Genomic DNA, 27,763 nt, shown 5'->3' with positions numbered 1-27,763 from the left:
ATCAACGCCCTTGCAGGTACTCCGGAGTCGAAAGGACTTCCCCACCAAAGATAAGGTGTCATGCAACGGCTTTTTGACTCAAGCTATTTACTCTGTATAGATTTTTCAGACGCAAGGAGACATCTAGAGAGATAGGCCGCTCATCTGGTTAGAGCTGCTGACATACATAGGAGATAGATAACGGTCTATGACCTTAAAACAATGCGAGGAGCTAGTAGCAATTATGGAGCCATTCCAAGGTTGTCATGTCCACAAGCTACTGCTAGTAGTTCGAATACTACTCCGTATATTGAAAAGTACTAGCAACTTACTCTTGGAAGGAATTCTCATATCTTCTTGTTCCCGAGATCTACGCTCGTGCGGTAAAAGGGGCAACGGGTTACGGGACTCCCGAAAACTTGAATATGAGCATTGAAAATCAGTCCGTGGGATCAGCAGGTCTAGACTGTGTCGATAAGGACAACTCCGGTGGGTTTAATTGTGATTAGCGATGATATAGAATGATACAAAATGTGTATAGTAGAGTATCTGAGAATGTTGGGAATTCTTCTAGAACATATAGGATGAAAGGGGTCCGGGGTACTAGTATTTCTGGGGTATGAGCATCTTTCATCATCAGCTTTATCATGTATGTCAATTGATGATATCTCCCCTGAACAAAAGCTTGTTATAATAAGCCATTATCTCCGTATTCTGCACATTATAAACATTATAAAATACGTTCTTTCATGTGTTAATCTCCACTTGCCAAGCAAGAACCATCGGGGGACCCCGCATAATTATACATATGATTGGTCTAGTTTTGACACTAAAAAAGCACTAAAATATTAGTGTAAATATAACTATTGATCTCGAATCAGGGGGCTCGTTTCTCCGTATTTGGACCCAAATGGTCTCTTATTGGGGAGGAGATCTACAAGAGGGTCCAGGGGAGTTCAGGGTTCTTGGCCCCGTGGGAGTGTTTGGACCCTGAATCTAGTATTCCGTATTGGATGGTGTGATCCCCTTTTCTGCTTGAGTTTCCCCCCGTCTGGTTTCCTTTCCCTTGACCTTCATACTTTGCGAGCATTGTGTCCTTGTCCCAGCGGCCTTCGTTGCCCTAGTCATTCGTTTGATCCAACTTCTTATTCATTCGCTCTTTTTTAATTCCCACATTCACTATGAAGTTTGAGATTTCTTCCGCCCGTGCCGTTGCACTTGTCGCTCTCTTTGCAAGCGTCGAAGCCGCCCACCATGGACATTACCATGGCCACCATGAACCTCGTACAGTCCCAGAGAATACGATCCTCCAGAAGAAGAGTGGACAGTGCGAGTTCCCTAGTGATGCCGGATTGATTGCTGTCACTCCCAGTGAGCAGAATGCAGGATGGGCTATGAGCCCTAACCAGCCCTGTGAGCCTGGCAACTACTGTCCCTATGCTTGCCCTCCTGGTCAAGTCTCAATGCAGTGGGACCCTGAAGCTACTTCTTACAGTTACCCTATGTCTATGGTAAGTTTTCTACTAGCGAATGTGTCATATGCAATAAGATGCAATGACATATGCAAGGAGAATCCTCCCTGACAGCTGACGATCTTTAGAATGGCGGCCTATACTGTGACGAAAATGGCGATATTCAGAAGCCATTCCCAAGCAAACCCTACTGTGAAGATGGTACCGGATTCGTCTCCGCCATCAACAAGGCTAGCCAGGCTGTCTCTTTCTGTCAGACCGTGCTGCCTGGAAATGAGGCCATGCTGATCCCAACCCTGGTCGAGGAACTTGCTACTCTTGCTGTTCCTGGAATGTCATACTGGTGCTCTACCGCTGCTCAGTTCTATATCAATGCTCCCGGTATCAGCGTCGAGGAAGGTTGTATCTGGGGAACCAGTGATAATCCTGTCGGTAACTGGTCTCCTTACACTGCCGGTGCTAACACTGATGGCGAGGGCAACACCTACGTCAAGATTGGTTGGAACCCTATTTACCTGGAACCCACCACCCCGTTCCGTGATGTCAAGCCCGAGTTCGGTATCGAAATTGAGTGCGATGGTGACGACTGCGAAGGTCTTCCTTGCCGTATCGACCCATCCACCATGGGTGTTAATGAGATGAGCGCTCCTGATGTTTTCACTGGCGCCGGTGGTGCTACCGGGTGTGTCGTAACTGCTTCCAACGGCTCCAAGGCAAACATCGTTGTCTTTGAGCTGGGTGGCAGTGACTCTAGTGACTCTAGTTTCAGCGAGACTGTTTCCGTTCCCACCAGCACCGTTGCCCCCTCCAGTACCATTATCAGCACTAGCACCAGTACCAGCAGCTCAACCTCAATCTCAACCTCGACTTCTACCTCCACTCCTACTTCAACACCGACTACTACCAGCACCACTGAAACTCCTACTACCTCTAGCACCTCCACTGCTACTCCTACTTCTTCAGCCTCCTCAACCTCTACTCATACATATGCCCCTACCTTTACCGCTACTCCCACCTCTTTCCGCTACTCGAGCATCAAGCTTCCCATGTCCAGCCCTGGAAGCTACACATACCGCCCACAAGTGTTCAACCCAAGTGGCGATGCCGAGATCTCTTCGACTGGATCTGCCACTGGTAGTGCCTCGCCCGCCTCGACTTCCACCACAGCCAATGGTGCCTCTAGCGCTGTTATCTCCATGATCAGCATGGTCTTCGGCGCTGTCGTTGCTCTGGCCATTCAATTCTAAACCCGTCTCAAATAGTCAGGTGCCCCATTTACCAAGAGTGCGAGGTGATATCTCTTCACCTTATCTCATGTCCCTAGTGCAGGCATGCATACCTTTCTTCGATTCTTTCTGCACCTTTTTATCTTTTCCATTTCTGCATACCCTATTACACTATTTCTTCGTCCGCTGGACTCTCTCTTAACGACTTTCGACGTCACAATTTTTACTTTTTACGATTCATATACCTTTGCTCCTCAGCACTTATGTTCTTTTCAACGCTTCTTGAATATCTTTCCTGTTTGGTTTGCATTGGGGGTTTGGTCTATCCACTGGAGGATTGGTGACATTTTTTCAGTTAGGATGGTGATTTGTTGATATCACAAAATGGTTCAATTTATGCCGCATACTATCCTTAATGTTTTTATTTTTGGAATGCATGCCCTTCCTGGGTGACTCGAGATCCAAATTGGGGCACTGTACGAAGTAGACCTCAGGCTCGGGATAAATTCCGAATCAAATCTATGCGTGCACTGTCATATACTATTATTCCGAAATTTAAGTTTTGATTTCAAATGTTTAAATATGATATTGATATAATTTCTTTGATATGTCCACAAGAAAGTGAATATGTAATCCCATGTGCATCCTCGATAGATCTAACATCAATATGTTTCCAAATGCTTCATAAACATACATAGTTCAAGTTTCAACCATAGAACGCCACATCCCCAAAATGAAAATGAAAACGCCATATATGCAATTGATAGATCTTAATATCTCACTCCCTCATTTCCTGAATAGGAATAATCATATCCGGCCGCTTCGCAGTAACAGCAAAGCCATTGAGGTTTCGCGCCCGAACTTCGCGCATGTATCTTCTCTGCTCGTAGGAAACGTCGCGAATACCGGTGCTGTCAACGCCGTGGTACATAGTGTACAGACCGAATCCAATCAAGCTGACTCCAATACAGCCGGCGATGATACAGAAGATGTAAAGAGAGTAGTCGCTTCCGGTGCTTCGCTTCATCAGGGTGGACATTGTGTGTCCAGATTGTGTGAGGGTGGTAGGAGCCATTTTGTTGTGATTGTTGTGGATTATAGTTGCTTCAAGAGAGGGTTGTAGTATAGTCTTGTAGGAGAGTGATTGTAGTAATATAAGAGAGAGACTCGAGTTGTTATGAAGAGAGTGATCTTTAAGTCAATCATGTTAGTCAAAATATCAAAACCAAGTCCATTGCGTATCACATACTGTTATGAGTGGCTCCAATGGTGGAAGTAGCGTAGCACTTTAGAGAAAGACCGTAAAAGACCGTGGTGTATAGAAAGAGTGTGATAGTGAATGTGAATATGAAGATTGAGTTTGAATGAGACATGAACTGACAGGAGATTTGCGAAGCTTTAAATACAAGAGATTTCTCGCCCACGAATCCACGTCTACAGCCTTGTATCCCAAGTCGTAGACTCGTAGTTCATGAATCCCACTTGGACATCTAGATGTCCTAAAAGGGCTTAGTTTGTCTTGGTCCTCGCATTATGATGTCATAAACCGAGCTGCCCAATAAGAATCGAGAATTGGGATTTAGAGAATGGGTCCAATTCCCTGAGTTAAACCAATCAACAACGAGATCCAGATTGCAGTTTCTTATTTAGCCTACAATCCTGATACTCCACTTATTTATAGCTCTAATTTCTGTCTAATTTCTCGCCCCCAAGAAAAGAAAAATATGACAAACAGTTCTCTAATCTCAGCTCCCTCTAGAGACTAATTTGGGTCTGCCCCTCTTCGCGAACCCCCTTTATCTGGGTGGCACATCACTCCGATATCAGCCGCCTGTGCATACGCGTACCTAGACCTTTACGGTACTCGTGCTGGAGGTTATTTGAGTTTTTTTAGTACTCCAGTTGACCATTTCCCGAGGTCAGATTCCAGTTAGCTAGGGGATTTTCCTAAATTCCTTCCTTATCCAAATACATAGCGGCTAGCCGACGTCTTCAGGCACCCGCGTACTACATAGAGGAGTATGTAACCTTTCATCTGCATATACGATGAGCAACAACTTGAACGAAGACCACCCGAAACATCATGATGCTACTGAGACCACATCCATCAAGTTCGAATGGACTCCTGAACTCGTGAAGATTGGAACCTCTCGGGGAGCGATACACCCGTCGATTGGCCCTCTCGAAATCTCCAACGGCTTACCAGAATGCAAGTACCGACCGGATATGACCCTGCCAGACCCCGCAGATACGTGCGAGTGTCTAAAGTGGGTGGGGCTATCTGACCAGAAAATCATCGAGTTCGAACAGAAATTCAATGATTTATTTCCGAAATGCCAAGCGCCGAAATGTGGATATGATGAGAAATATCAGGCTTATGGACGTGGCTTTAATGAAATTACATTCCCTTCGATTGACAGCATGTTGAGACTGTTCATTCAAGGAATGGGCGATGACCATGAAGAGTTCCAATACACCCATAGTAAGTATTTTCTGACTATATGAAAGCGGATTCTCTTATTGATTAAATAACTGCAGTTGGTTATATCGAGAAGGGTATTTCAGTTAGGCTTCCGGCCTGAATTTGCCATATTTTGTGGATTACATAAAGATGACCCCAGAGCTCTTGAAGATCCCGATCTATTCGAGAAGACATGGTTTCGATTGGGACCTGCAGATATCATGGGTGATACTCTAATTTCATTTTGGGGGCAACTCAAGGAGTTCATGGTGACGAGATTGTTATATGAGGGGAAGGCATGGAAAGACCGGTATGGAATATGGTTGCTTCGTGAGGGAGAAGATATGGATCAAGCAAAGGCGAGAATGAATGAGAAGGAGCGTGAAAGATTGAGAGAGCAAGCGAGGGAGGAAAAGAAAGCCGACTTGGCACGTCAGAAGCAAGAGCGCGACAGGGAGTATGCGGAGGACATGGCAAGATTTGCAGAAGACAGAGTGCCCGCGGAGATGACGAACTAATAAGGCATCTGTAAGGATTATCAGTAAAAGAATCCGAGCAGTATCAATCATTGATTATTCCAGAGTCCTAGCTTCCAATAAACCATTAGAGTAGTAGGACTCAGACTTAGACTCGACTTCGGATGCTGTCCGCCATCGGAATTTCTCCGGCATCATAGCCGCAATCCAGCACCGCCTATAAATCACATGTAGTAAGCCCTCTAAATTGAATGAAAGTGTTGACTTATACTTCAATTCTTTAACATGAGCTGAAAGTACTCGCAATATACTGCCTTCGATGACCTCCCGTTGCAATAGGATGTCCACACGGCAACGCCTGGGTCTTGTGGAATGTCGCATTTAGCTGGGCCTTAACTGCGCCTCCATACCCTCCCCTGACACGTGTAACCCCTGAGCTAAAATTTATCAACTGAGCGCTTAGCAAGGCTGCTCATGATGAGGTATCCTCCCTTCATATCGTAACAAATTCGTTTACGTTGGAATCTCAAGTGGTCGTTTAAATCTCAGTGTAGCTCGCAGTAGCTCGCAGTGGGATGGGGCTCGATAGTATGCCTAACAAAAAGAAGATGTCAGTCATCTTAAGAGATGGTAGAATGGGCGCCAAAATCTCACAGATATTGCAGAAAGAGATATTGCTGGACGCGGTATTTTGATAGATTGGTGCAAATGGGCCGGCCGCTCTGTCGATATCACGACTCTTCATGAAGTGCCACCCGAGGAACTCATGCGTTGAGATATCAATGACTTAAGCAAGGGGATGTCCGCGTCGGGAATATAATCAAAATTTGTTTCGGCTATATCAATCGAGATGAGAACATGTCCGAGGAAAAACACGTTCAGTTGAACGAGTTGTATAAGACGCAGAAGCCCAAAAACATCGGGCTCGAACCATCTGACGCATTGCTGAGATTTCTGTAGAAAAGAAAGATCGCTGCTGTGCAGGTGATACGCGCCCTCTAGTTATGGCCTTGTACATAGACTCAGTGGCATCTGCATGAGTGGTTGTTGACAGGCTGGAGAATGCCGATCGGCGAGTTGTTTAACTTGGAGAAGTGAAGTGAAGCTTGTGATGAGACTCAGAGATACATATTCTTTCTCACGAGGTTTTCCATGGATATAAGCATGTCTCTCTATGATGTTTGTAAAAACAATGAGACCTCTATGTGTGGAAAGAGACACCTGGGGGCCAGGGTAGTTGCAAGCCCTCCTAATGTATTTTTATTCCTCTAAGATAGTATTCCTACTGTCATTGACTCTTAGTAGGATAATTTATAATATTCTCATATTAGAAATATCATATTTACTACCGAGGTATATTTTATATGAGCTCCAGGTACCAAAGTAGAGTGACAGTGATGGTTTCCTAATTAGGCGATGACACTACCTCCAGCTAAACGAGCCTTGGAAGTGAATGATTGTTTGTCCCCAGACGCGTTCCCACCTCCCTGACTATTTAATCTTCTTCTATCTCTCTTCTCCTTCTCTTCTTCTTTCCCCAGATCTGCCGGTGTCTCCAACCCGAGGACCCACAACTTAGCGCTTGCGGCTTACGTCTGGGTAGGGAGGGAGATATTAGCAGGTGTCCCGTCTTTCGGAGTTCTGTATCTGATCATTTCATTTTGAATACGGAGCGGAGCGAAGCGAGACGTTAAGCCCGTGATCCTATGACCCAACCGAGTCTCTGAGGTGCCACCCTGTACATATTCAAGCTCGGACAGCTCTTGGCGAGGTGAGGTGGCCAGGTCTCCTGCTAAGGCATGCATTCTGTGGGCGTCTTGTGGGCATCTTGTGGGCTTTTGGATTTCGACCGTGGCTGGTCAGCTGCCTAGGACGCACGCACCTGAACTTACTACTCATACTGAAAGCGCATGATGAAAATACTATATGCCGTTCTGAGCTTTCTTTTCCCCCTGCACCAGCACCCCATTCCCCTCCACATCATGTTTTCCTTCGTTTTTCCTTCGTGTCTTCTTTCGTGTTTTCCTTCGTGTCTTCCTCCATGTTTTCCTTCAGTCTCTCTCACACCCCCAAGTTCACTATATCCTCAAGTTGAATACTCCCTGTAACTAGAGACTATTCATATATATTTTGACTACCAGTGGTGGATTTCTTTTGTCTGTGATTCCTTTTGCAGGCGGTTATATAATGAAAATGGTCCTCAACTTTGATATTGAATGTATGAAATCGATCACTGTACCAGTATTTTCTAGAATTCTCTAGATAAAACGATGAAAGTAAATGAGATTATCTTCTCACGATTTCCAACTACTGTTGAATCATAGATTCCTTCAGTTTTTGGGGAATTCTGGGCTCCCCAACATTGGAATACCCCACGGGGTGAGTCCGGGGTTAATCCGCCCTGTGAGCGCTTGAGACCTCTGAGCAACTCTCCATAAAAGGCAAGGCTCTAGAGTCTCAGAATTTACCCCCACCCAGATAAAACTCTTGGCCGAAATACTAGCCACAGTCTCACTAACCCCAGCCAGACTATCGAATCGGTGGTGTCAAGTCTAAGCCGATCGGACATTATCCATCCCCTTCGGAGATTTCCCGTCAGACCCATCCACATACATCAACATATAAGAATGGCATCGGTATTTGGACACAAGTATTTATTCAATCATTTTCATATCTCCATTCAACTGAGCCAAAAGACTCTACTCGACCTAGTCAAAATCATTCAAGATGGGCTCCATCGGCGAACAAGAATTCACCGTTCCGAATCCCTTCCGGGCTCGCATTCTAAACGGCCAAGTCACCCCAATCGTGACAATAAAGTACGCCTTGGGCAACGAAGTCGCCACGATGGCTAAAATGGCCGGCTTCCATGGAGTCTTCATCGACATGGAACACTCAGCCTTTACTCTCCGCGAGGTCTCTCAACTCATTTTGGCATGCAACTACGTGGGCATCTCACCCATTATGCGATCTCCATCCAAATCGCATTGGCACATTAGTCGCATTCTCGACGCTGGAGCTGCAGCGGTTGTGATTCCTCATATTGAGTCTGTTCAAGAAGTTCGTGACATTGTTCACCATGCGAAGTATGCGCCCATCGGGGCTCGTGGGTGCACGAACAATCAACCTGCGTTTAACTTTCAGCATATCCCCACGCTGAAGCAGAATGAAGCATTGAACTCACAGACAATGCTTATCCCTATGATTGAGACACCTGGTGCTGTGGATTTGGCGGAGGAGATCTTTGCGATTGAAGGTGTTGATGGGATTTTGATTGGCTCAAATGACCTTACCACGGATCTTGGTATCCCTGGCAAATATGATGATCCTCTGTACTTGAACTCTGTTACAAAGATCATCAACGCGGGAAAGAAGTATGGCAAGCCGATTGGAGTTGGAGGTATTGGAGGTCGTCTTGATCTGCTGGAGCGATGGTTCTCGCTGGGTGCTACCTGGTCATTGAGTGGCCAGGATGGAGCAATCTTGCAGAAGGCGTTCAAGCAAATCGTTCACAATTATGATGAGATCAATGAGAGAGTGCAAAAGCAGAAGGTATAGATTCGAGATTTTGTTTTATTGTCTTCATAGTTAAGTCCATGTGTGTTCAGTTGATCAACCTTCAATGTTCTGAAAATCAAACGATTCATCCAAATACGAACTTAGCAGGGGATCCCCGTATGCATACTCATTTAGACCGGCTTCCATATTCCACAAAAGATCGTCTTCGAATATATCCCAGGATGGCAGAGAGCTTTCTGAGAGGTGAGTTCCGCCTGGTAGTATACCCGGAATTCCCTCGGGTGTGAATTCTGCTTCACTGAATGGTGCATGTAGTGACGATTGAGGATAAAAATTCGCGTATACCCTTTCGCCTCCAGATAATGCAGGTTGCTCCAAGGTATTGCGACTTTCATATTGGCTATCCCATGCTCTTGGATTGTGGGGCCGGGCTGCCGTTCTGGATGGTGACATTGCGGTCGGCATCTCCGATGCGGGATGAGTATTCGGCAAAGCATCAACTTGGAGCTGACGACTGTATTTTCGTATAACATACCGACGCAGCGCTTCGTAAACGGCAACGTAGCGTTTCGCATCAGGGAGTTCCCCGCCCATACGCTCCAAGGCGGCTTCGCCCTTGACCACTGCCTCAGTGCCCCGTCGGACAGTCATTCGATCAAAGTCCTTAACCACAGACAAGCAGAACATCACAGAAACACCAGCAGCAAACAGCATTTGGAAGTAACTTCGAGTGAAAGTAATTTTTTTTGATCAAATAGTTGACAGAAGAGTGTAATAGCTCCTGTGGCACATTCAATACATAGAGATAAGAGGTCTTTCGGGGGAATATTGTCTTGCTTTGGCACGATATCCATGGTCTTTCTGACCAGCAGTAGACGCTCTCTATGGTAAAGAAGCTCGTATCAATCTTGCATCTCATAGAGGTTTTTCGGGCTATGGAAAACTGGCGTGGATGATCGCCAATGTTGCAAATCCTTTAGTAGTTTGTCCAAACCGGTGTAGATAACGCCTCTCGCTGTGGTATCATTTTTCCCGCCTTGACGGGTTTTTTTGCCACCAAATTCGATATTAATTCGTGAGGTAATCTGACGTAGTCTGAGACAAGCAAAGAATACAGACATCTCAGTTGTTCTCATTGTTGTTGATGTCAGAGCAGATGCGGAGCCAAATGAGTCCAAGTCAAGAAAGGCGCCAGAGGCCTCTGCAGCTTCAATTTCCTCATCGTTCGCATCCACTGGGAAGCCGATTCGGATGTATCTCTCAGGGATTGCAAAGGGGCGTATCAATGTGATTGAACTATATCGATCAATCATGTAACACTCCCAGAAGACTCGTCGTTGAAGTTGCTCTTCCAGCAGTCCTATTTTTCGCTTTTGGGGAGTAGGTTTGTGAAGGCCTTGTTCTATACACATTCGCATTCCAAGCCGAGTGACCTCCCATATTAAAGTTCCTACAAGATATTTTAGTATTATGGATTTAACAGTTAGATAAAGGGGTCCTGGACCACCGAGAAGGAAGGAAATGAATCGTACCAACGTGATGATATATTGCAAACCGGCCTATCAGGAGAAGATCCTGAATAGAGGCAAGTCCCCCCGGAAAGAAAGCCATCATCCAGGTACTTCAATGCAGATAGGTAGTAGCCATAGGGGTGATGCTCGAATTCACCGTTGCGATATGGGAGAACTGAGCCTATGGCAAGGATCATGAAAGCTCTGAAAAGATCACGATTTGTATTCGAGTTAGAGCTTTCCTGTTGGTCTTCATTATCCCACACGAATACTCTGTTATAGGTACTCTGTACGTCACGTCGGAGCATGAAAGGGTTTTGGACATGAGATCCATTGAGACTGTTAAAAATATTACTGTCAGCGCCCTTGGTTCAAATTTAAGTTTCAAAAGTTTTCCATAGGTGACATACTACTTGTCAAATATTGCCTGCGCTCGCTCTGAGGTTGGGAGGAGCGCTGGCTTAACTCCAGCTTCAGCAGGCCCGGAGCCCTTGGAGAGATTTTGGAGAAGACTCGGGTCATGCTCACGCCATTCTGAATCCGCAAATAGGTGTCTCATAAAACTGTTGCCATTGTCAGCCAGGCATATCTCTGGGTCTTTTGAGTCTATCCACCTTATTCCGCCACCCTCAACAAAATTTGGCGAATGCTCTCGGCGGTCTTGTGGGTTAGAAGGACCCAAAGGCGTGGAAGATTCCTGAGAAATCAACTCATGCGATCTCGATTCTGCAAGTTCCTCCTCGAGGGACTTGACTTCTTGTTCAAGTTCTCCGATATACCTGGGAATGACTTTGTTAGCCATAGGCGAATTCACTTCTTGGTAGGGGTGGGCTGCATACTGTCTAGTGACCGAGTCACTCTCATCCACAGAAAGTGTCATGCATTCCTGTCCGTGCTTGACACAGAGGCTGCACTTGGGCCGAAGATTATCGCACTATTCTCCGTTAGCGGGATATCTCCGTGATGCAGCTATGACTTCAGGAGGCACGCACCTTGGTCTTTCTTGTGTGACAAAAGCGACATGCCGGTAACCGAGGAATTTGGCTTATACCATCTTCCACTAGTTGAGAGATATTCCCATCAGCTTCATTATTCTCCATTTCACGAGTAACTCGTCACGTGGAGAAATAATCCGATGGGGATGTGAATGCCGGAGAATATCCGGGGAATAAACGTGGCGGGAAGGGTCCTGACTCCCCGCTTTTCCACTCCAGCTTGAACCTCTTCCTGCATATGTGGCAGTCGCTGCGAGCGTGATCTACCACATGTGCATGGATCGATTGCCACTACTAGTAACCAAGATTTAGTTTCTGTGTACGTAAAATCAAAAAAAGTCTTAATATATGTATAGTCCTGATCTAGGATTTCGACTAGTACTAGTACGGATGTACAGTATTCAGGTCACCGGAATGTCATGAGAGTAGGTATTACTAAAACTTGAACATTCGAATTAAATTTGCAGATAGATTGATGTCACATGCTTTGGTGCTATATAGTATGCCTCTCATGGGTTCAAGTTCTCAAGCACTTGAGTGGAATTAATGCACTAAATAACATACCTAAAGTTATTCTGCACGGCATTTCTTTCATCTTCATTCAAGTGCAGGATAGCATTAGTATCATTCAAGTCAATCTCAACAGCCAGACGCTCAAATTTCCGGTTGGTATATTGAAGGATATACCGAAGAGTCAAGATACAGGTCATTCCCAGGGCTTGAAAGGCCAATAAGCAGCCCCATGATTCTCGATATTCAGGCTTATACTGATCCAGCCAAAAGTAATTCGCAAAAAGAGATGCCCAATTGGCACATGTATTTGCCAGCCCGATAGCAACGGCGCGTTTGATGGGTGGCTGCGTCAAGGTCGAGGATAGCCAGGCGTATGTCGTAGAGTACACTCCAAAAGTACCACAGCAAACGAGAATTGTGAAGGCATAGCGGGCCCAGAGCTGATCGGTAACTGCAATCAACAATATTGTTCCAACCATAGCGGTTATCTGAGAGATCCCCGAAGGAATTGAACGAGTTTGCTTTCGGTCAGAGAACCATGCCCATGACAGCGCCCAGATGAATGCAACAAAATAAGGCGGAGAGCTAAGCAGAAGAACAATGGTGCTGTTTTGAAATCCTAGTTGCTTAATGAGAGAAGGGAAGAAGTGAGAGTAGGAAATGGATGCCGTTGTGGACATTTGCATACAAGCAAAAATCCAGGTACGGACATCTTTCACAGCCAAAATGGAACCACGCGTTAGTGACACTTCCTCGGGATCAAGAATGGTGTCATTGCCAGCATCAATAGCGAGACGTGCTTGAGCCACAATTCTCTCGGCATCGGTGAGCCACTTGGTCGTTCCAGGAAAATCTGGAAGGGTGAAGAATGAAACAACGCCGAGCAACATTGTAGCAAGATCTTCAAGAATAAAGAGCCATTTCCATGCTGTAAGACCTGCAACCCCGCCCATGCCTGATAAAATACCAGCCGAAATCAGCCCGGCAAAAGCATTAGACAGCAGGATGCCACAAATAAGCAAAGCCATCCTAACACCAATCTCCCGCTTGGTGTACCAAGCGCTGAGGTAGTAGACTGCACCGGGAAATAGTGGTGCTTCTACAAATCCAAGGAAGAAGCGAACCATCAGAATGCCTGGGGTGTTGAACGTCGCCGCAGTACACCCGCTCACAAAGGCCCACAGAACGATACATGTCGGCTTGAGAATTGTTAGTAACCATATCAAATACACCATAAGAGGTCTCTTACCAAGTAAATAGAGGGGCGGAACTTGGTCATCATGACCGTGGAGGGTAGCTGCATGACGATATAGCCAGCTGAAAAGATCGAAATAGCAGTTTGATATTCTGCCCCCTGAAGGCCTGTATCCTCTTGGAGTCCATAAAGCCGCGCCTGAGTGATCGAGTTTCGATCAAGATAATTGAAAAGATAAATCAAAACAATGAGAGGGAGGATTCGCGTGTCGATTTTGTGCCGCAATTCTCGTTCGGTTTTCGCACGAAACTCGGGATCATATGAGCGATAAATGGACAGAGGATTATATGAGTCGGTTGGATGAGTATCCTCAACCCATGAATCTTTTTGATCCTTCCCAGGAGAGTCATTGCCATCCAGGGAGGTTTTTGAGTGAGAAGTGCGAGTGGACATTTCGATTTGGCTGGGGCGATTTGGGGATACCAGAAGCAACTGCCTCTAGCATCAGGCGAGCTGAGCCCAATACTTATAGCATATTGAGTCCTGCCCAGCCTTAGAGGTGGCTTTCTACACTAGAGAAGATTGAGATTTTCCCCAGACGGAAATCCCCACTTTTCCTGGGGAAGTCCAGGCTCATCGGAAAAATGCCGACAGCTGGGGGCGATTAAATTTGCCTTCCAATGTGCCGCCATTGAATACCGGTACCCAGTAGATGCACCTCGTAATCACATAAAGACATGTTAAATTTGAGGTAAGACTATTCGTCTTGGAACGTTGTTCCTACGTAAATGCGTCTGGATACGGAACCATACGCTTGCATTGAAAATGGATGTGGGCCTGGCATAGTATTCAATATCCAAACAGACGATCCGGGTTGTCAACCAGCATCTTCCGAAATTGATCGGCAGACAACCAGCTCTTCAATAGCAAAAGCTCCTTATTTGGATCTGCCAACTTGGGTTTCCCTGGATCGTATGACCCTCGGCTAGAGGCATCCACATGAGGCCAGTCACTGCCCCATATAAGTGCGGATGGGGTACTGTCCGCAAACATTTGAATGATGTGTTTCATTGGAGTGATGTCTTCTCCAGATCTGCGGTACAAGGCAGATATTTTCACATTCAATCTACCAGTATGAAGTAGCTGGACAAAGTCATCGAGGCTGGAGTCTCCAATATCGGCAGGAACTGCGCAACCGACATGATCTGCAATGATTGAAAGACTGGATATTTCAGGGTCGCTCATAATGAAGTCTTTCAATGAAGACCACAAAGCTAGAGGAAGCTGTGCTGAAAGGCCCCAGCCAAGTTGCTTGGATGGATATGACCGGGCGAACAGACGGATCTGTTCTTGCAAATTGACAGCATCCATCTTAATTCCACCATAGAAATAGTGTATACGACAATAACGGACACCCAGCTCATGTAAAGCATAGAAATCTTCGTTGGTCAATGCGTTCCAGTTTTCATCCATGCAAATAACACCACGGGCGACTAAGTGGGGGTATTCGGTTCGAATGCGGCGGAGATGGCCTATCAATCCAGCGGGACCATCTTCAATAGAAGCTTGGACTAGGACTAACCAAGATGCTCGGCTTTGCTCGACCCAAGCCTCTATGGGGGCTGGAGCGGGCGTATAACTGCGTGTAGGTTTGAATGGGTAGAGAGCTGGGTCAAAACAGTGGAGATGAGTGTCCCACATGCCCTCCACATTGAGCTCCATGATAGATGATTGGAGAACGAACAGTCAAATGAGCTCGTATGCATATGTTTTTGGATCATTTGTAAATAAAAAGGATCCTAAAGTGCTGAAGCTAAATAGGACCAAGCGCTCTGTTCAAAGGCGGAGAGAAGCCGACGTCACCCCATTAAGGGTCCTACATCCGGACATCCTCCGCAATCACTCCGCTTCCCGTCAGCAACAATTTGAACTCACCTGCGCAAAATGGTGGATGGTAGCCCGGTTGCACCAGGCTCTCAGTCCTCATCAAAACAACGTGGCCAGGCATGTGAGAGATGCTGGAAGCGAAAACAAAAGGTTCGGCCCCCTGTCCCCCTCCATTTACTGTGCCAATTATTAACTTACGGTTCCAGTGCGATAGGGCTCTACCTGCATGTACATCATGCGTCCAAGTTAATGTGGAGTGCGTTCTCCGCAAATTTGCTATTGAGCCAATTAGCAATAGCGGAGGTAGCCTCTCTCACGCTGCCATCCCTAGGTGAGAACATCAAGCAAGCTTGCATTCATACAGAATACCATTCTGACCGTTTATAGCTATGTGAATACCTTGAAGAGAAAACGCGATGAACTCACAGAACAAATTCAACAACGTCGAACAGTACGGCCTAGGAATACCACAACCGAAGTGCTGCAGGCTCCTAGGAGTCCTAGGTCCCCGTCGCGCCATGGACATGGCTTATCGGGTCAAGAATCCACTGAGCATACTGTTCAAGCTGCAATGGGGGAGATTGGGTTCCTGTCTCATAGTGCAATGGCAGAGCCCCGTGATGAAATGGGTAATTTCTCAGAGGCGCTGACGATGGGCCGCATGGTTCGAGCTGCAATGGCTCTATCTGGCGCAACGCCATCTCAGTCAAGCGTCGATCCTTACATGCTGAGGATTGCCTCAATGGGCGACTCGACTGTCGATATCGGTAGAGATCTAGCTGCACCTTTCCTCACTACCTTCCTTCAAACAATAGGATCACAATTCCTCCACATTGATTCGAAGGATTTACGGACGGATTTTGATGCTATATTCAATAACTCTTCTACTTTGTCAGATGACATTATCTCAATACCCGATGCAAAGATTTTTGTTGTCTATATTTATGTAGCTACAGGCGTCTTAGTCTCACAGGATTCAGGAGCCCTTCAAGGACTTGCTGGTGCCCTCTACCGAAAAGCTTCGAAACTGCTCCCAGCAATCATGAAGTCTGGCAATAGGATTGAAATGCTAAGTTGCATGTTGTCTTTGGCCCTCTACTCGATGCAAAGTCCACAGGGCGGATCGACATGGCATCTCGTTGGGTTGGCAATGAAAAAGGCAATTGCCTTCAGATTCCACAATGACCCGGAATCTTTGGGTACTATACCTTCTCATGCATTCCTTATGCGACGTAATATCTTCTGGAGTCTCTATAGCATTGACCGGTAAGCCCTCAAACTTGAACCTTGTGACTGATGAAAATCTTCTTAACGTCGCCTAGAACAGTAAGCACAATAATGGACCGACCGTTTAACATTGAGGATCATGAGATCACCGTACCCGTAAGTGTCTCTCCCGATGTCGCAGAGTCACAGCAATATGAATCAGAAACTTATATCATTCGCAATCAGAGCCCTGAAGAATATCTGGATGGTTCATCCAGTATGAAAAACATTGTGGCACGCAAGTCTATAGCACATGCTAGGCTTATGTCAACAGTTCGTGATGGGGCATCAAATAGCGTTCTCTTTCACTATAGCAACATATGTTACTGGAGAGATTCATTTCGAGGCACCAAGGTGCAAGCCTCTAATTCAAATTTCAGTCGAAAATTCGCTATGCAACTATCAAGCAGAGCCATGGTCGAGATGTTGAAGTCGATCGGTTCCACGCACATTGAGCCGAGTATGATCCATGACTCTCAAGCCATAACGAAGGATATCATCGCAACCTGTTCGGAGTATATTGAGGATGAGTATCGAAGCTCCGAGCGCGGTGAATTCAGTGGTGGATTTGTGGAAGCACATGATATATTCACAGCAGGTATTATTATCTGCCTCACTGAGAATCCCCCAACTCATTTGCAGACTTAGGCGCTCAAAACAAGTGTACAGCTCTGTTGACCGCAGTTGGGGAAAGATTTGTCGGTCTAAGGGTCTTCCGACGAGTGCTTTGGGCTCTCTCCGATGCTGTCTCGGGCAATCCGAAAATCGATCCAATCATCCATGAAATCCCGCCGATGGTTCCGGATGGCACTAGAGACCTGATAGTCGAACGTTTGCGATGAGTCGTGACTAGTCAGTGATGCAGGTCACGAAAAGTGGGCCATATCTTTATAGTATCGGACGACCGACGGAGAGTGTCCGACGGCGAAGTTCCGATGTATAGTACACCTCTTCAGCTTGACCGAATTATATCAGAACGGCAACGCGCAAATGTCTACTCGATAATATCATCCGAATCTGATATAAGTCGCTTGACTTTTCTCTACATTATGGCGCCAGGTATTGTTGACAATGGGGACGAGCCACACTCAACCATCAGCTCTGAGGTCAAGCTTACTGTATACATTCTTGATGCATGGAATGAGGAGGCCCTTGCCCACGCGAAAACCCTCTTCAATGTCATTCAACCCGGAGACAGTGGATTCTCTAAGTGGCGTCAAAACGCCTCGGCCCTGTTGATTCGAGGATCATACCTTACCGCGGACGATATTGCAAGCTGTCCCAACTTAATGGCTATTGGCAAGCACGGTGTCGGCATTGACAAGATCGACCAAGATGCATGTGCGAAGCGTGGCATCAAGATCTGCAATACACCAGGTGCCAATGCGCGAGATGTCGCCGAACTAGTCCTTGCTCTTACCATAACAATTGCTCGAGACATTCGGTCCATCACGACCCGCCAGATGATCAAGCCAGTTCCCAAGGAAACTTGCAACGGGCTTACCCTTTACAAGAAGACTCTTGGTATCATTGGCATGGGAAATATTGGGCGAACAGTTGCGGAGATATTCCGTGGAGCTTTCGATGCCGATATCATTGCTTACGATGTCTTCATGCCAGACAATGCTTGGCCACATCTCGAGCATAAGAGAGTTCAGGATGTCCAAGAGGTCATTAAAAATGCCGATATTCTCTCTGTGCATGTTCCTTTAACAAATGAGACCCGCGACTTGATTTCCTACAAGGAGATTCAATCAATGAAACAGAATGCAATTCTGATCAACGCGGCAAGGGGTGGGATTGTCAACGAGGCCGATTTGACCAAGGCTCTTGCTGAAGGCCATCTTTGGGGAGCTGGATTGGATTGTCATGAGCAAGAGCCACCAAGTTTTGAGAAGTATGGACCTTTGTGGGGGAATCTGAATGTCGTTAGTACGCCTCATATTGGAGCTGCGACACGTCAGGCACAAACTGCAAGCGCTATGGCAGCTGTGAACAATTTGTACGAACACCTTATGAGTCTTTCAAATTAGTAATGAATATCAAATCAAATTCGAACAATACCATTCCTCCCTGGATTTCGCCTCCAATTCGGACATGGGATTTTTACTTTTCAGCTTTATTGACCACTCCCACCGAGATCTATAAATTTTCTCTCACGCCCTTAAGATCACAAGTATTTGAAAACTAAACTGAAGCGGGCATTTAAACGGAGTGGATCATATATAGGTGGATCAATAATGTCAACTTGATTGGCTTAACCAAATCTATCCATGACTCCATATGACCGTTTTAGGAACTTGACGGGAGTGGGTCCGAGTCTGAAGATGGGGTCAAGCGTGAACATTTGAATCCGCCGACTATAAATTCAGATCCGTCTGGCTTCTGTCGAAAAAAAAATCAAAAGAATCCTTCTTTTCACTCCAGTCAGTTCAGAATGTCCTCTGTTGAGAATAAACATCAAGCGACTCAGGCACTTCACGCCGATGATCGTTTGAACCTGGTGACCGACGTTGCACCTCCACTCCACCTGTCAACCATTTTCCGATATCCAAGCGACCCTAACAAGTTGACCGTATCCGAAGATCCAGTTGTATGTCTATTCAATAAATCAAGCCGTGAGCCTTAGCTAACCATGACCCGTTCAGGCGGAATTCGACGGAACAAACTTCGTCTACTCTCGTGAATTTGCACCGAACCAGACCCGTTTCGAAGCTATCCTATCATCACTTCTGAAGGGTCATGCGGTGTGCTACGCCACTGGTCTCGCCGCTCTACACGCTGCATTAACACTATTGAACCCTCGCCGGATCTCAGTAGGCGAGGGCTACCACGGTAGCCATGAAGTAATTGCAGTCGTCTCTCGGCTCTCGGGACTTCAAAAACTCAGTCTCGATTGCCCACCCGAGGATCTGAATGAAGGAGATGTCATTCTCCTCGAAACACCCATCAATCCTTTGGGTACGGCTTTCAGTATCGAAGAATATGCCAAGAAGGCACACTCGCGAGGTGCATACTTGATCGTGGATAGTACTTTCGCACCTCCCAGCCTACAAGATCCTTTCTTATGGGGCGCGGATATTGTCATGCATTCAGGATCCAAGTACTTTGGTGGTCACAGTGACCTCCTTTGTGGTGCTCTTGCGACGAAGCGTGCAGACTGGACAAAACAACTTTTCGAAGACCGCCTAGCTCTGGGGAATGTCCTTGGAAACATGGAAAGCTGGCTCGGGGTGCGAAGTTTGAGAACTCTTGAGGTTCGTGTAGAACGCGCAAGTCAGAATTCGGCGAAATTGATTTCGTGGCTTCATGGTGCTCAGTGTGCCCCGTCACCAGCTCCGGGCTCCGAAGGAGCTGTTGTGCAGGCCGTACTTCAGAAGATCTACCATGCCAGTCTTCAGAATGAGCCATGGTTGAAGAAGCAAATGCCTAATGGCTTTGGACCGGTGTTCTCTATTGTTTTACAGCGGGAAGATCACGCAAAGCATCTGCCGAGTAAGCTGCATTATTTCCAGCATGCGACCAGCCTTGGTGGTGTTGAGTCTTTGATTGAGTGGCGGGCATTGTCTGACCCTCGAGTGGACCGGAAATTGTTGAGGATCAGTGTTGGTTTAGAGAACTGGGAAGACTTGAAGAATGACCTGCTCCAGGCATTCCAATCTCTCCTTCAAGTTTGAGAACCATACAGAGCGAGAGTCTCAAACTTGAAAATGATATAGTTGAAATGAATAATGAAGTGGGTATAGAGCATGATAAATCTCAAATCCAAAGCCAGTCCCGACCTAGTTTACCAATGTCAAAAATCCACTGTGTTTTGGGATTATTTGACGACTCGGAGTCCTTCTCCTGCCAGTGATCCCGTAATATCTTGGCTGCATTAACAGCATTTAAACAACTTGTCAATGTCCAAAATCTCTCCAGACAACCAATGAGAAAATCACGCTGGGCTTGCCATTTGCATTCCAACCCAGCGACGAATACTGGCCACAGAATGCATTTGAATAAATCTGGATCATCCTTTAAAGAATCAATGAGGCCCAATAATTCGGAGATCAGTTCATCTTGCACACTCTCTTCCTTGATCAATGCATCGAGGATTCTTCTTCCATATAATAGGGTCCCAAGCTTATAGGACTGGGAAAGTATACATAAGTTGGAAACTTCCTGGGCTGAAGGATTTCGAGAACGTTGCAGATTTGAGGCCCAGGCATAGCAATCAAAGTTTTGCACAAATTGCATCAAATATTCCGTCTCTCTTATATGTGAGGCAACTGTGGCTAAATCAAGTGATGCAGAACTTGAGATGCTATCTCTTTGCACCGAAAGACATTGGATAGCTGTTAAAATGTACTCTGGGCACCCAAGGAACGACTTCTCAACGGTTTCCTGGAGTTGCAGTTCTTGCTGACCAAATGAGCTGAACTGTGATAGTAATTTTGGACGCAAGAAAGTTGCCCCCAGAGTTTCAATTCTATCAATATTATTAAAAACTATGAGTGATAAAATTTGAAGATGTACCACTCTGGCATGACTCACAAATGGATTTGGTTGGTGATGAATCCCCGAATCTCTTGCACAGTCTCACCGGGTCCATAGTTGACACCAGCTTGAAGTTCTGATTGAGAATATAGAGACGTAATCAATTTCTTCACGCCTTCAAGGTGAAAGTTCCAGCCGTCTCCACCAGATTCTATCAGATCCAGGAATATCAGAAGGAAAATGCTGGCGACTGTTGTGTCTTGATTGCGCAATTGGTCATGTTGCACTGAGCGCGATAATGCCTCTATGGATTGGTGTTTAAATGAGAGAGCATCCCGATTTGCATTGATTAGGCCGGGCTCTGTGGGAAGATTTGCGTAGTGGAAAGATCTCCCTGTATTCACATGGTGCCGAGCAGCAAGTGCAAGGAGAGACTTCAGAAGAACTGGGTCCTTCAGGCCCAAGGGGATGAGGCTTCTGAAGGGATTTCGGTCACTGTCATATACGATGAAAAGTTTGCATATGCGTTCATTATCTGAAATGATGGTTAAATTCCGGTGCTCTTGGCTTTAAGAGGGTTGATGCTCACAATAATCGATATAATATCGGGATACTCTGTCCAAATTCCCGAGCAACGGATCCTGGAGAAACCCCGTTGGACAAGACATCGAGCTAACAGGTAAATCTAGGTCGAAGTCAGCGTGTGAAAAAGTGCCAGATGAGCGGCGAAGCTTCAGAATGCTCATGAGATAAATACATACCATTGAAATGCAGGTGCGAATGGAACTCCGACTCGGAGTTCGTCGCAGGCTTGACCCGCGCGGAGACAGATATCATATTATCATTATCCTCACTCGAAGACTCGGTATTATTTTGAAATGAGCGACCTCGCATATTGCCACGAATAGCAACACCCTTGACCCATCGAAAGGGCCTCTTATCAAAGCATTCCAATCCGGCCTTCTGGCATTTCTTGCATGGTGTACAGGTCTGATCACATTGAATTCGCCGATTGCGACATGTCCAGCATGGCTCAATATTTCGCTGATTCATTGCGAGTAGTGCAGTGGTTCTTGTCCTATAGGTAAGGTTGTTCTTGTGGTGTCATCCATGATCCCGTGTTGATCATGTCAGCAAACTCTGATGCCCCCAAGTTCCAACCTTAGGAAGTTCCAAGATTTGGACCTGAACCTTTGATTTATGATTCCCGTCGCCAAATAGGGGATAGTACTAGTTAACTAGGTGTACGGAGTAATGATTAAATCATTCTTAAGTTAAATAGATTGAATGACTATCTTGCACTGGCAGAGACTTGGAACTTCAAATGTTCACTGGCACTTACTAGTAATGACACTCGGAAGAAGAAATATTTACTCGAACATTCCAACTTGAAGGTTCCAATCCATAATCACGGGTATACTCAACATTTGAAGTTCCCTCAGAAATGCGCTATTTTCGCCGTCAATCACAAGAGACGACACCGTGACCGAGTTCCAGGGGCAAAGTGATAACATAGACCAAAAAAGCAAACCAGCCAGTGCGAGTCCTGATAAAGCATTTTCACGCAAGTACAAAATTCTAGGCGACAGAGATACTACAGAACAGAAACATGAGCGATCAGGAGATATAAATATCCTTCAAAGATATCGCCTAACACAATATGTTCAGGATCTTTTCAATAATTCCGAGTTGGAAAGTCCGAGTCGTTATACCTCACATCACCTTTATTTTGTTGAGGAAGATCTCCGAGAAGTTGTTCAAGAAGAAATATCAATTAAACTTGAACTCTCTATCCTAGGAAAGGAGGGTATAAAGGATACTCAAGCTAAAGAGAGGCTTGAGGTTTTGAACAAGAAATATTGGCTCTCGGAGCAAGAGTGGTGGCATTATCATTCGTCCCTAAGAGATGGATATGAGCGCAACGCGTTTGATTTTTGGCGCTCTGATCCAAAATGGTACACGCATCAAATACTTCAGGAAGATTGTGCTTCTAGGAATGGTTGCTGTTCCCGTGGATGTGGATGCTGTTATAGTCGCGAACCTTCTCCTACACGGAAACTAGGAGTTGGACATTGCACTGCTGAATGCAGCTGTTGTTGTGAAGCTCGAGGCTTTAAGATTCCCGAAAAGGATAAGGAAGCATTGAAAAAGAAATGTCGTGCAATTATGCTTAACAATCCTAGGCACCGTCTCGTTCGAGTTGCAACATGGGGCGTTCTTGGTAATTGCGCTGCAAACCCGCTCGATAAGATTCAACATGCTAGTAAATGATTGAACTTAGCTAAAATTTGATCGGAATGGCTTGACAAGAGGACAATCAAATTGCTATTGACGCTTATCAGTTTCAGAAATTCTTCCAGGGTTGCTTTTAGGAATGACAAAGGAATCAGATAATGATTATAATAACTATGAATTGGGCCCCAATTCAAGCTCCTCTCACTGGCATAGACTAGTATGAAGCATAGAGTAAATATGACTTTACCTAGGTACCCAAGCACAGTATAAATAGCGTGTCCAGCAACTTGAACTTGAACGAGAGCCAAACCACTAACGACAGCAATATTGGCGAACCACCACATTATGAAAATACACACCCCTGCGTTACATGTCTTGGATCTTAGATTTCCAGTAAGAATAAACAACTCAACATTTGACAAGGATCACTTCATCCCTCTTCCAAGGTTGCCTACTGTGCATTATGTAGATGCGGAGCCAGAAGTGGAGATGCCGCCTCATGCCCCCAACTTGAAATCCACCCCGCCTCAACATCCCTTCTCCAGTCATCCCCTCGACATCACCAAAATGCCTCCTTCAGCACAAACGGTGAGTTTCTCAGATATTCACACCCATTGATTACTCAAATTTGCACAAAGTTCCTGGCACCATGACCTCTTCCTCAGACTTGCTGCCTGGAGCTTACCCCGCATTGTTATCATTCCCGATTGCATATTCGTTTGCAGTGTACTCGAAGTCGAGATTCACAAGAAAAGTGTGTAAACTAAGCTAATATTGAACCAAAGACAAGATTAGTGTCAACACTACGCCTCCTTATCCCGCGTCTCCGCCTCTCGCAGAAGAAGGACAACGCCTCCTCTGTCGTCCAACGCCGCGAGCTCTCCCAACTCCTTAGCGAAGGACGCGATGCCTCCGCACGCATCCGTGTCGAAAATGTGATCGCGACCGATATTGCCGTGGAAGCCATGGAGATGGTGGAATTGTACTGCGAGTTATTACTTGCGCGCGCCAATGTGCTAGACCAGCTCGCGTTCGGAGAGAAGGGTACCCGCGCCAGATTGCGCGCCAAGGAACTACACAAGCGACAAACACAAGCTTCAAATGCGGCATCGACTTCTACGGCAGCGAAACCAGTAGAAAGCACTGGGTCCCGATTCGGGTTCTCGTGGCTAGGAGGATCGCAAAAGAAGGAGGCCCCGATCGCATCTGGCGGTACCGAAGATATCGTGCTATCGGAGGAAGAGAATGCCTACATGGATACTGCATTAGACGAAGCTGCTGTTGTTATCTTCTACGCCTGGCATCGGTTCCCTCATGAGCTGCGCGAATTGACGATGCTTCGGACTATGCTCGGAGAGCGATATGGCAAGGAGTTCATGGCGCTGGCACAAGAAAACAAAATCGATTCAGTCAAAGTTCCTGATCGGCTTCTCAGGGCATTGCGAGTTCGTCCACCAGGACAGGAACTTGTCGAGAGCTACTTACAAGAAATTGCGAAAGCATACGGGGTTGCATGGGGAGTGAGCGAAGAGCCCGAGGTGCAGCAGGCGCTTGGCGATGCACCACCAGAGTTCGTCGATGACCAAGATGAAAGTGGTGATCTTCCACAGACACCGAGTAAACAACGAGATCAGCCCAGCTTTTCTGAAGCACGGCGGGCATCCGAGACTAGCGAATTGAACAAAGCCACGCCTCCTCGCGGTCTTGCTACAGGCCGCAGTCCAGTCAGTGTAGCACCACCTGCTCCTAGAACGGACAATCCAAATCCCCGGGTCAAAGTGCCCGGTGAGGAGAAGGGGATCAATCCTCCCAAACAGGAATCCGCCGCTCCCGCAAAAAGCAATAATGGAATCCCCGAGTTGGACGAGTTGACCAGGCGGTTTGCAGACCTGAAGAGAAAGCCTTGAGCCTCAATCTAGGTGATCATCTCCACTTAAGGTGGTTCACTACCTTTTTTCCCTCCCACTTTTCTTTTTGCTTTTTCTCGACTTGATCTTTCAGCCTTGCATTTTCAGGGTCCAGGATTTCCCTCATGTTTTGTACTACCTTTGTGTATTGAGTCAGTCCGATTTACAACTTGTCACACTGCTCAATTTCCACCACTCTAGGAAACTTGGCCCAAGATTGTTTGGAAGAGAACCGAATATTTTAGACATAACAAACGGCGTTCTCTATCATGATTTTTGAATAATGGTTCTACGATAAGGTAAATCTTCCAAGGTTGAGGGCAAGAGAAATGCATACATAACCTAGACCACGATGCTACAAATTAGGACCCACAAAGTGACCTGCATAATACCAAATCCCTGGGTTCTTTCAAGATAGAAATGCAAGGCAAGTGTCAAATGCGAGATGTCGGTAGTCGCGCGGGCCGTTGGAACTAAAAAGGTGGAACCATTCCTACTCGGGTTAAGGTCTAAAATCCGATCTCGATTCGATGCATCACAGTCAGATACCAACACGAGATTCTTCTCTTCTTTTTTTTCTTCTTCTCCCCCCAACAATGTCGCACTCCTAATATGCCAAATTTGACCAACCCTCCGATCCTCTCCAAATCTACATTCCAACTATAGCCGACTCTTACTAGGCTCCTTCTCCTCATTTATTCCTCCCCCAATCGCCGTTGATCCCTCCGTTCCCATCTATAAATTCCCACCATGCCCGTTTACATGGTCCACGGTTTCCGGTGGCCTCGTGCAGGTTTCACAGGAATCCGGGTATACGTCGTGCTGCATAACTTGGAAGAGGCAGCCGCGGAATACATCCAGCAACCACTTACGACGGAGTTAATCAACGAGTCGTTCCAAAAAACACAACCAGATCTGGTGTCGCGATTGCCTGAACTACGCTTCATCGAGCAATATGACCCGTACGACGAGTCCAGTAATACCGTCAGTCAGGAACACGCCTATGTGGCATCTAGAGTCTTGACTATCCCCGAAGATGGATCTTCCGAGGATTCTGGATTAAATATTCAGGATTGTGTTGAACAGGGATCGGGTTTAACGCAGGATCAGGAGGAGGCGTTGGAAGAATTGCGCAATCGCTTGGCACCTGAGGAGAAGATTGGCTGGTTTATGGTTTACAATGGGGACCCTGAACGGTATTATCCACCTTCAGATGATGATAGTGAGGAGGAATATTATGATGAGGAGAGCTACACTGATGAGAAGTCGGTCGCGCCTTCGGAGACTATGACTGAACCGAGTACCCCGCAAAGCTATACGGTATGTTCTGTTCGGATATTTCTTTTTTTGATTGTTATTTTCTCACCTCCTGTTCATAAAGTGGGAGACGGTGTGGAATGCTGAATGCTAACTGGTCCGCATAGACTCGATTGACAAGACTTTGGAATCGTATGAGCACATCATAGCTTAGAAACTTCCCGGATCCCCTTGCAACATGCTCTTCGCTCCAGTCCTAGAGTGATTGAATATGTTGCGTATGAATTAATGACCCTCTTGCTAGTTTCTTAGCTCTTGAGGTGCAGGTTTACCCTCAAGTGCTGTTGGAGCGAAATTGTGATTGGATTTTGACGAGTTCCATGCCTTATGCTTGTTGATAGTCTGTGATTGTTGAAAGTATTTTCCTTTGATCTATGTGACTACTGGTGATCTTGTCTGCAAATTTCTGAGTGTTCAATTTAGCCGACTTCTTTTTCTTAAAAAAACTTGAGGGCATATCCCTTGCTCCTTGTCTACTCTATAACTGGTTCTCTCAATGGCCACCTATGATCCACTTTGATAGTAAATGGCGGTGAGGAGAGGCAGTATAACGAGGGGAGCTTCAGGGACCGCGGAGAACCTCTCGAAGTCGCGCGATCAAGCCAGCAAGACTCAATGCTATCCAGGTGATCTACTAGTCAAGATGGTCCTCTCATTTATTCTCGTTCAAAATCGCCAGTGAGTATGTCTATGGAGAGGAGTGCGCGGTCCAAGCCTGACAGACGATATAGGGGCAAAACACGACTGGCGAAATGGTACGCTCCATACAGTGTGAGTACTGCGATTCTTCATTTGGAAGAAAAAGGATACTAATTCTTTATCAGGATGAAGAGAAAGTGAAGCTCAAGGGCGAGGTTTGTCCACCCAGGCACTACGAACGTTCCGCACTCGAATCATGACCAACTAACGTCCGCCCTCCGCGCAGGTCCATCGCCTTGTCGCTCCTCGAGATCAGAAATACCAATCAAATTTTGTGGAATTCCGGCGCAGTACCAAAGTTGTCTACCGACGATACGCGGGTCTATTCTTCTGCGTCTGTGTCGATGCCAATGATAATGAACTGGCCTACCTGGAAGCCATCCACTTTTTTGTCGAGGTTCTAGATCAGTTCTTTGGCAATGTATGTGAATTGGACCTGGTGTTCAATTTCTACAAGGTATGATTGGGAGGGCTACAACATATATCCGACGGAATACTAATAGATGTATACTTAGGTCTACGCTATCCTAGACGAGGTCTTTCTCGCCGGCGAGATTGAAGAAACCAGCAAACAAGTCGTGCTCACGCGACTAGAACATCTGGATAAACTGGAGTGAGGACGATTT

General features: G+C 46.2%; 16 protein-coding genes across 16 annotated transcripts; 9 read left to right on the top strand and 7 right to left on the bottom strand.

Annotated features, from left to right (window-relative positions):
* Nucleotides 1-1,160: 1,160 nt before the first annotated feature.
* N7483_006815 (SUN domain-containing protein) lies at nt 1,161-2,698 on the top strand (the record flags this gene model as incomplete). Its single annotated transcript, XM_057090252.1, has 2 exons — nt 1,161-1,490; nt 1,580-2,698. The coding sequence occupies 2 exons, from the start codon at nt 1,161-1,163 to the stop codon at nt 2,696-2,698; spliced, it is 1,449 nt and encodes a 482-aa protein (XP_056944993.1).
* Nucleotides 2,699-3,455: 757 nt separating this feature from the next.
* Nucleotides 3,456-3,752, bottom strand: N7483_006814 (uncharacterized protein; the record flags this gene model as incomplete). Its single annotated transcript, XM_057090251.1, has 1 exon — nt 3,456-3,752. One exon carries the CDS (start codon nt 3,750-3,752, stop codon nt 3,456-3,458), a length of 297 nt encoding a protein of 98 aa, XP_056944992.1.
* A 971-nt stretch (nt 3,753-4,723) lies between these two features.
* N7483_006813 (uncharacterized protein) lies at nt 4,724-5,656 on the top strand (the record flags this gene model as incomplete). The annotated part of the gene is made up of 2 exons (XM_057090250.1): nt 4,724-5,159; nt 5,247-5,656. 2 exons carry the CDS (start codon nt 4,724-4,726, stop codon nt 5,654-5,656), a joined length of 846 nt encoding a protein of 281 aa, XP_056944991.1.
* Nucleotides 5,657-8,341: 2,685 nt separating this feature from the next.
* On the top strand, nt 8,342-9,172 carry N7483_006812 (HpcH/HpaI aldolase family protein; the record flags this gene model as incomplete). Its single annotated transcript, XM_057090249.1, has 1 exon — nt 8,342-9,172. The coding sequence occupies one exon, from the start codon at nt 8,342-8,344 to the stop codon at nt 9,170-9,172; it is 831 nt and encodes a 276-aa protein (XP_056944990.1).
* Nucleotides 9,173-9,226: 54 nt separating this feature from the next.
* On the bottom strand, nt 9,227-9,847 carry N7483_006811 (uncharacterized protein; the record flags this gene model as incomplete). The annotated part of the gene is made up of 1 exon (XM_057090248.1): nt 9,227-9,847. One exon carries the CDS (start codon nt 9,845-9,847, stop codon nt 9,227-9,229), a length of 621 nt encoding a protein of 206 aa, XP_056944989.1.
* Nucleotides 9,848-10,035: 188 nt separating this feature from the next.
* On the bottom strand, nt 10,036-10,446 carry N7483_006810 (fungal specific transcription factor domain-containing protein; the record flags this gene model as incomplete). The annotated part of the gene is made up of 1 exon (XM_057090247.1): nt 10,036-10,446. One exon carries the CDS (start codon nt 10,444-10,446, stop codon nt 10,036-10,038), a length of 411 nt encoding a protein of 136 aa, XP_056944988.1.
* Nucleotides 10,447-11,053: 607 nt separating this feature from the next.
* On the bottom strand, nt 11,054-11,524 carry N7483_006809 (uncharacterized protein; the record flags this gene model as incomplete). The annotated part of the gene is made up of 1 exon (XM_057090246.1): nt 11,054-11,524. One exon carries the CDS (start codon nt 11,522-11,524, stop codon nt 11,054-11,056), a length of 471 nt encoding a protein of 156 aa, XP_056944987.1.
* Nucleotides 11,525-12,190: 666 nt separating this feature from the next.
* Nucleotides 12,191-13,800, bottom strand: N7483_006808 (uncharacterized protein; the record flags this gene model as incomplete). The annotated part of the gene is made up of 2 exons (XM_057090245.1): nt 12,191-13,351; nt 13,402-13,800. The coding sequence occupies 2 exons, from the start codon at nt 13,798-13,800 to the stop codon at nt 12,191-12,193; spliced, it is 1,560 nt and encodes a 519-aa protein (XP_056944986.1).
* A 396-nt stretch (nt 13,801-14,196) lies between these two features.
* N7483_006807 (uncharacterized protein) lies at nt 14,197-15,069 on the bottom strand (the record flags this gene model as incomplete). The annotated part of the gene is made up of 1 exon (XM_057090244.1): nt 14,197-15,069. One exon carries the CDS (start codon nt 15,067-15,069, stop codon nt 14,197-14,199), a length of 873 nt encoding a protein of 290 aa, XP_056944985.1.
* A 736-nt stretch (nt 15,070-15,805) lies between these two features.
* On the top strand, nt 15,806-16,504 carry N7483_006806 (fungal specific transcription factor domain-containing protein; the record flags this gene model as incomplete). The annotated part of the gene is made up of 1 exon (XM_057090243.1): nt 15,806-16,504. The coding sequence occupies one exon, from the start codon at nt 15,806-15,808 to the stop codon at nt 16,502-16,504; it is 699 nt and encodes a 232-aa protein (XP_056944984.1).
* A 68-nt stretch (nt 16,505-16,572) lies between these two features.
* N7483_006805 (uncharacterized protein) lies at nt 16,573-17,148 on the top strand (the record flags this gene model as incomplete). The annotated part of the gene is made up of 1 exon (XM_057090242.1): nt 16,573-17,148. The coding sequence occupies one exon, from the start codon at nt 16,573-16,575 to the stop codon at nt 17,146-17,148; it is 576 nt and encodes a 191-aa protein (XP_056944983.1).
* A 401-nt stretch (nt 17,149-17,549) lies between these two features.
* N7483_006804 (uncharacterized protein) lies at nt 17,550-18,533 on the top strand (the record flags this gene model as incomplete). Its single annotated transcript, XM_057090241.1, has 1 exon — nt 17,550-18,533. The coding sequence occupies one exon, from the start codon at nt 17,550-17,552 to the stop codon at nt 18,531-18,533; it is 984 nt and encodes a 327-aa protein (XP_056944982.1).
* A 404-nt stretch (nt 18,534-18,937) lies between these two features.
* On the top strand, nt 18,938-20,177 carry N7483_006803 (putative transsulfuration enzyme family protein; the record flags this gene model as incomplete). The annotated part of the gene is made up of 2 exons (XM_057090240.1): nt 18,938-19,093; nt 19,149-20,177. 2 exons carry the CDS (start codon nt 18,938-18,940, stop codon nt 20,175-20,177), a joined length of 1,185 nt encoding a protein of 394 aa, XP_056944981.1.
* Nucleotides 20,178-20,259: 82 nt separating this feature from the next.
* Nucleotides 20,260-22,032, bottom strand: N7483_006802 (Zn(II)2Cys6 transcription factor; the record flags this gene model as incomplete). Its single annotated transcript, XM_057090239.1, has 3 exons — nt 20,260-20,971; nt 21,037-21,514; nt 21,741-22,032. The coding sequence occupies 3 exons, from the start codon at nt 22,030-22,032 to the stop codon at nt 20,260-20,262; spliced, it is 1,482 nt and encodes a 493-aa protein (XP_056944980.1).
* A 1,749-nt stretch (nt 22,033-23,781) lies between these two features.
* On the top strand, nt 23,782-25,121 carry N7483_006801 (IST1 family protein; the record flags this gene model as incomplete). Its single annotated transcript, XM_057090238.1, has 2 exons — nt 23,782-23,802; nt 24,000-25,121. 2 exons carry the CDS (start codon nt 23,782-23,784, stop codon nt 25,119-25,121), a joined length of 1,143 nt encoding a protein of 380 aa, XP_056944979.1.
* A 750-nt stretch (nt 25,122-25,871) lies between these two features.
* Nucleotides 25,872-27,754, top strand: N7483_006800 (AP-2 complex subunit sigma; the record flags this gene model as incomplete). Its single annotated transcript, XM_057090237.1, has 7 exons — nt 25,872-26,441; nt 26,546-26,570; nt 27,077-27,116; nt 27,170-27,209; nt 27,263-27,292; nt 27,364-27,594; nt 27,653-27,754. The coding sequence occupies 7 exons, from the start codon at nt 25,872-25,874 to the stop codon at nt 27,752-27,754; spliced, it is 1,038 nt and encodes a 345-aa protein (XP_056944978.1).
* Nucleotides 27,755-27,763: the final 9 nt, after the last annotated feature.

This window comes from Penicillium malachiteum, assembly GCF_028827825.1.
Source record: "Penicillium malachiteum strain IBT 17515 chromosome Unknown utg000003l:1.0-4950554.0:1.0-4952489.0, whole genome shotgun sequence".
Taxonomy (NCBI): domain Eukaryota; kingdom Fungi; phylum Ascomycota; class Eurotiomycetes; order Eurotiales; family Aspergillaceae; genus Penicillium; species Penicillium malachiteum.
This window is presented reverse-complemented; position numbering and strand designations above follow the sequence as displayed.